Source organism: Volvox carteri, assembly GCF_000143455.1.
Source record: "Volvox carteri f. nagariensis unplaced genomic scaffold VOLCAscaffold_1, whole genome shotgun sequence".
In the NCBI taxonomy this organism is placed as follows: Eukaryota; Viridiplantae; Chlorophyta; class Chlorophyceae; order Chlamydomonadales; family Volvocaceae; genus Volvox; species Volvox carteri.
Genome location: NW_003307545.1, coordinates 4997712 through 5004571, shown reverse-complemented (window position 1 = coordinate 5004571; position 6860 = coordinate 4997712). Strand labels below are relative to the sequence as shown.

Below are 6860 nucleotides of genomic sequence, written 5' to 3'. Positions count from 1 at the left end.
TCGTGTGGTGTGGTGTGGTGTGGCGTGGCGTGGTGTGGTGTGGTGTGGTGTGGTGTGGCGTGGTGTGGTGTGTGGTGTGGTGTGGTGAGGAGCTTACCCTCACCTCAATTTACCTCCCCCCTATCACCGCACCACCCGCCAATGCCTTTGGTTTGCCACACCATCTGCCCACCCGCCCTCCACGGGCTGCCTCCCAACCCCAGGCGAAATACAGACATACATAGTGACGTACCACCACAGCCACCACAACCACCACAATCGCCATTATTACCTACGTGTGCTCTTCGGTGATGAGCTTACTGACCTGCGAGGGATGGTTGTAAGCCCGTTGGCAAGGTGGTTGGTGGTTGGTAGTTGGTAGTTGGTGTGTTTGACGGTTGCGCCTTACGTAATGTGGTGGTGGTCGCGGAGCTGGAGGAGGTTCCTAAGAAGGGAGATGTACAGACGTAGATACACTATCAAAACCTCTAAATCTTCTCATGCCGTACTTCCGTACGGTCGTACAACTCACCACAAGGTAGCACACTATATGTACGACCAGCATAATAGCCATGACAGCGTAACTCATGTATTGCAGCCGGCTGAGGGGCAGCGTCAGGGAGGGGCCCAGCAGCAGCTTGTCCAGGGCCTTATGCAGCCGCTGTCGCCGCGCGTCGATGGCCAGGTCCGTGGCAGATGACTGATCAGTCAACCCTGCAGGCAAAGATGGATGGATGAATGGATGAAGAACAACAACAAACATTTCTTAGGATTGTTTGCCTACGACCATGCCGTACGTCGTACGGCATGACCTGCGCTGGAGGCCTGGTAAAACCCAAACAACCTTTGCACACCCTGCCGCCCCCTCCACCCAGCTCCCGGTCGCACCAGTTCCTGGGTTCCGCTATATCGCTCGCTCCTCAGCCCTCCACCTCCCCCCCCTCCCACCAGCCAACAACTCTCAACCCTCCTCCATCCACCCGAAATCTCCCCCAAAACCCAAAACCCAATACCCACGGGTGAACCCGCTCTCGGCCTCGCTGTCCACCACGCTCGAGTCGTCAGCGTCGCTAGATCTCTCCCACTTGCCGCCACCAGACGGCTCCGGGCCACCATCGCCGCCGCTGGCAGCGGCGTCGTCACCCCCCCCGCTGCCGCCGCCGCCAGGCTCCAGCAGCTCCAGACCGCCGCCAACGCCGACCGCGCCGCCGAGGCTGCCGTCGCTGCTGGCCCTCACCGCCCTGCCATCGGTCCCCTCGCCGCCATTGCTGCCTCCGTCGTCTTCTTCACTGCTGTCCGTCGTCCTTGTATGAAAGCTGCTGTACGGTGCCGTACTGGAACTAGTGCCGCTGCGGCGGCGTGAAACCTGCCGCCCATCATCGCCGCCACTCACGCCCTTTTCACCGCCGCCGCCGCCGCCGCCGCGTTCATTTCGACCGTCGGCCGGGTCCGCAGTGCTCATGCCGCGGTTGTTAAAGGTGGCCCCCCACCCGCCGGGCGCCGGATGCGCCGACGCCGGCATCGCTAGTGGGAATTGCCGCGTGCGCTGCTGCAGCGGCGGCGTAGCCGCCGCCGCGCCGCGGCCAGCAACGGCGAAGCCGCCGCTTGACCGCCTGTCCAAACTCACGCTGGGTCCAAGACCGCCCCCGCCGTTACCGCCGCCGTTGGCGGCGGCGGGTCCGAGACCAAACCCTAGACCGGCCAGGGCAGTCGCCCGTTGCGATATCACAGTTCGTACCCACTGAGACACAAACTCGTACCGGCTGGTGGCTTGACGGTGAAGTTTGGCGGCCTCGTGCGCAGCGGTGCTCTGGTCGGTGGGGTCGTTGGCGGCGCCGCCAGCGCCGCCGTCGGAGGCATCGCCGCCGCTGCCGCTGCTGCGCCGCGGTGAAGGAGTGGAGTCGCCTCCATCGTCGTTGCTGGCGGCGGCGCTGTGGTTTCTGCCACTGCCGCTGCCGCTGCCGCCGATTGACGCCTCGTTCTCCCTTTCACCGCCGCCGCCGCCGCCGCCATCCTCTTCCTCCCCCTCCTCAGATATGCGCCGCAGCGTCCCACCAGCCGCCGCTAGTACGGACGCCAGGCCGCCGACCTCCTCCCCAGCTCGCGCCCGAATCGGCGATGTGCCGGCCAATGGCCGCGGCGCTGCTCCTCCTCCCCCTCCATCGCCGCCGCCGCTGCCACCATCATTCGCGCCGCCCGGCGACGCGGCGGCAGCGACAGCGACCGCTTTTCCTGCTGTCGTACTGTGCAGGTGGCGATGCAGGTGCAGTACCTTCATCAGGTCGGCTCGGGCCTCTACTTGGGTCGTGTCAGCGTGGAGTACGGCACGAACCGTGGCTCGGCCGCCGGGCCCCAGCGTCTGCACGCCCTGCAGTACGACACGCACGGCGCCGCTGTCGGGATGGGTTCCCGCCAGAACCAAGGTTGGACCCACGGTAACGCGTCCCGAGGTGGCCTTGAGGGCGCTCTTCTTGTGGTGGTGTTGGGAGTGGGGGTGGTGGTGGTGGTGTTGAGAGGCGATAAGGGAAGCCCACGTCGCCCCGGGGGGAAGGTCCAGGAACCTGCGGGTTGGGTTTTATTTTTTTTGTGTGTGTGTACGAAGCTAGGAGGCGGGTTTGACCCCGTGGACCCCCCACAACGGCATATGATGTACAACCCCCCAGCCCCCCAACCCCCCAGCCCCCAACCCCCCAACCCCCCAGGCCCCCAACCTCCCAGCCCCCCAACCCCCCAACCCCCTAGGCCCCCAACCCCCCAACCCCCCAGGCCCCCAGGCCCCCAGCCCCCCAGCCCCCCAACCCCCCAGGCCCCCAGGAGGGGCACCGGAAGACGCGTCCGCTAGCGCATCCTCCCAACAGCCCTTCCAAACCCCTATCCGCCCCTAGAGACTGGCTTCCTCCCCGAACTCTTTCATCCATTCACCCCTCCCCCCTCCCCCAGCGCTCCCCTTACCTGCTCAGCGGCTTCCTGAGCATCATTGTGGAAGACAGTCCAAAAATCAGTCCGACAGCCGTACTCGCCTTCCGTACCACCAGCTCCTCATCCAGCTCCACGACACCGCTTAGAAGGTCCCGCCGCCAAAGCACCACTCGTACACGGGCCTGGGAGCCATCGCCGTCGTCGTTGTCGCTGGCGCCATCCGACGCCGCCGCCATGGCCATCGCTGCGGTGTCCATGTCTCCCGCCGCCGCCGCCGCCGCCGCCGGCGTCACTTTCTCGTGTCCGTCGAGGAGCTCCACCTGGGGATAAAAGGGGGTGAAAGGGGGTGGGGGGATGGGGCTGAATTGGGCTGGCGCGAAAGTACGACCAATACACACATACAGGCAAATGCTTTCGTCACACAAGCACATTCCCCCACCCCCAACCCCAACCCCAACCCCAACCCCACCTGCAGACATGCCGACCTCCAGATTGTGTCATGTGCCTGCACACCGCCACCACCAGCACCACCACCGCCACCACTGAGGTGACGCTCTGTCGTACCTGTGCGCCACGTCTGCGTCTGCGACTGCGACTGATGTTGGTTCATGCTCATGTTCATGTTGGGATCGGGGTCGGGATTGTTGTTGGGGTGCTGTGAGGCGCTGCGGCTGAGCAGCCCCTCAGAGCGATCTGGCTCACGAACACGCACACGCCAGGATGCTCCTGCGGTTAGGGGCCGGGGGTGGGGGGTGGAAGAGGAGGGGGGACACGGAAGGGGTTGCGTGTGTGTCTGTGTGTATTGACACGGACACGCGGGTAAAGGGGTCCCGGGGCGCACTTGGAGGCGTGTGTTTTGTGCAGGAAATCGGAGCGCGCCCTGGGTTCGGAGCAGGGGTGGGGTTACGAAGGAGGGAGGGTTGGGGGGAGAGGTGGTAGCACGTGCTTGGGTGCTTGGGTGCGTGCCAGCCTGCTAAAGAGTGTGTTTCTTCACCCACCCCGTCCCTGTTGTGTGTATAGTTTGTACCGCCACAACACAGCCACACTGCAACCACACTACAGCCACACTACAACTACAACCACACTACAACCACACTGCAACCACACTACAGCCACACTACAGCCACACAACAGCTTGACTACAGCTACATTAGCACAAAGTGTAATTACCTCGACATGTCGAGTTACAGCCCCGAAACCGCACTTCTAACCCTAACTTCCAACCGCTGCTCCCAACCACCCAACCACCCACCCGGCATCGCCTGTTCCTTGTCCAGCAGCGACAGCAGCAGCAACTGCATCTCCCCGCTACCGGTGCGGTGCCGCCACTCCGCGAAGACGTCCACGAAGTCGCACAGCCGTGACTCCAACAGCGTCCAGGACGGGAACCCAAACACCGTGTCATTGGGGCGGCATACACTGCGGACACGGCCGTAAAAGTCTACCGTTAGAACTAACCGCTGCTCTTCAACCTCCTCAACCGCCGGCACCTTGTCGACCTGGGATAGCAGTCAAAACGATAATTGTTGGATTTAGTTGAATGGGAGTTTCGGTTGCGTCGGGTCTGTGTTTATTATTGTTGTTGTTAGTTGGTTAGTTGGTTGGTTGACAGTTGACAGTTGCTTTCTTGAGGATGAATGGTACCTGGTGGGTTGAAGATAGCCGGGATCGATCCGGTGGCGAGGGTGCCAGTGGAGCGAGGGCAGCGGATGCGACGAATTTCACATTTCACATTTCACATTTCGCATTTCACGTTTCGCATTTTATCCAGCCCTTCACTTCGTGCCCCACAATTGCCGTAGTCCGCACTGGTACCCCCCCCTGATGGTGGTGGCCCCCTACCGGACAACGCTAACCGATCCTGCTAAAACCCGTAGCCCTCTTAAGACCTACCTGTACGACATGGTGTACGGATGCGAACACGGACGAGTTCCCCGCCAGCACCTTGATCCGTACGGGCACTCTGGATCCTGAGTCGTTCAGGAGCGACACCACCCTGCCCGCGCGGCAGGACAAGGGTGTGGGGGGGTGGGGGGGGTCCTGCGCGGGGCCGGCGGGAGAGATGGAAGGTGAAAAGACGCAATAGGGCCGTTTTTACATACACACGCCCACACGACAATGTACACACACAATACACACACACAAAAAAAAACACAGATCCAATCCCTTTAAAATATCCCCACTCCCACGCTCCCCCTTTCCCTACGCAGCTTTCCTCAAGCAAGCTCCGAGGCCCTACACCCCCTCTTTCTCTCCCCCCCACCTTTCTCCCCCCTCCCCTTCCCCCCCCAGGGGTAAAACCGCACCCGCAGCCACTTTGCATGCAGCGCATTGAAGGGCGGCGGCAGCAGCTGATCGAGCCTCATGGACACCAGCTGGCGGGGGGTGCGGCCAAGCAGCGCCGACACGAATGTGGTAGCGAATTTGACCCGCATATGCGAGTCAACCACCAGGATATTGTTGGCTCGTCCATCCGTACGGCGACAGTTGAAAACCAGGATGCGCTGAGAGTCGGTGCCTGATCAGTACACACGGCCGGGATTATGGGGGGAGAGGAAGGGGAAAAGGACGGCGGTGTGTATGTGTATGTGTGTGTGTGTGTGTATAGATGGGGTGTATAGATGACATCTGGACCGTACAGGTAAAAGAATGGGCGTGAGTGGGGGGATGGCCACGGGTGGGAAAAAGCAGTAAAGCAAGAGGAGCGTACGGCAATGTGTTCATGTCGGGAGGGAAAGACTGGATGAGGGGTAGGAGGGAAGGTACGTGAGGGCGTACAACGATCCAACGGGAACGCAGCAGGTAGGGTGAGAGCGCAAAGAGACAAAAAGAGCACTGAAGGCCATAAACTGGCGCTCCCCTCTCCTCCCCGCCCCTCCTCAACCCCAGTCTCCATTCTTCACCTTCCCCCCGCTAACCCCCCTTTTCCCTCGAGACACACACACACACACACACACAAGCACACACACGTAACCCCATCTCTCCCCCCGCCCCCCACCCACCTGCCAGCCCCACGGTCACCTCCACGTGCACCGGATCCAAATATCGGTGAAGGAAATGCATTTCCGTACGGACAGTACCGGTAGCCAGCTCTGTTACGGAAGCTGTACGGCACCGCTCCAGGAGGGCCTCCAGTTGCTCCAGGCAGGCGGGCGCTGCCAGAGCTGATAGCGACTTGCCTACCTAGGGGGGGGGGAGTTGTGTGTGCGCATATGCGCGTGCGCACACGTGTCTGTGTCTGTGTGTACGTGTCTGTTAGTATGTGTGTTTAATCACCTGTATATATGTATGTTGTTACAGGGTGGTTAACTTCGCCAGCGGCCCCCTTTCCCGGGGCAGTCCCTGCTCTCCCCTGTGCTAGAGGGGCAACCTAATCTGTTCATCCCATCCGACTTCAGAATGTATTCGTTGGGTTCGGCAACTCACCACCAGCATCCAACCAAATCTAGCGGATCAACGGCACATCAACTTAGTTCCTGGTTAGCTCGCAAGTTGATTTTATCACGTCCTACATCGTCCATGTGATGGAGGGCCACCTCCCATTTCACCTCCTCACTCCTCAAACACCCGAGGAGCTGGCAGGCGGATTTGAACCCGGGTTGGCCGGGAGCAGAAGTCAGGCCTTAACCTCTGCCAGCCGACTGCCTGTATATATGTATGTAGATAGGTATGTGATTCTGGACATGAACGGATGCGTATGGCATGGCGGGGTCAACACCTCATATGACTCGCAGAGACTGGATGGCACCCCTTCCTCCCTACATACATCCATACATACAAACACATATCTCCCCACCCACCCACCAGCTCTCCCTCCTGAAACCCGATCATGGACGCGAAGCTCTGCTCGCCGCACAGGAAGATGCCGTTGGGGGACAGCCACACGCGTATGGAGTAATGCCCGGGGGGAATGGCTCGCAGCAAACCCAGAAACACACTGCCGGCGACACAGCCACACATGA

The 6860-nt window shown here is 61.1% G+C and overlaps 1 protein-coding gene across 1 annotated transcript in view; it reads right to left on the bottom strand.

The window, feature by feature from the left end:
* The window catches only part of VOLCADRAFT_102878 (uncharacterized protein), a gene marked incomplete at its 3' end in the record, with an annotated part of 36379 nt that overhangs the window by 14018 nt on the left and 15501 nt on the right, over positions 1-6860 (bottom strand). Inside the window, exons 19-28 of the mRNA XM_002945878.1 lie at positions 6703-6835; positions 5901-6081; positions 5205-5416; positions 4792-4938; positions 4151-4397; positions 3368-3624; positions 2932-3218; positions 997-2540; positions 512-693; positions 276-304 (exon numbers count right to left, since the gene is read on the bottom strand). Coding sequence (XP_002945924.1) covers positions 276-304; positions 512-693; positions 997-2540; positions 2932-3218; positions 3368-3624; positions 4151-4397; positions 4792-4938; positions 5205-5416; positions 5901-6081; positions 6703-6835 — 3219 coding nt within the window. The remainder of the gene's footprint in view (positions 1-275; positions 305-511; positions 694-996; positions 2541-2931; positions 3219-3367; positions 3625-4150; positions 4398-4791; positions 4939-5204; positions 5417-5900; positions 6082-6702; positions 6836-6860) is intronic.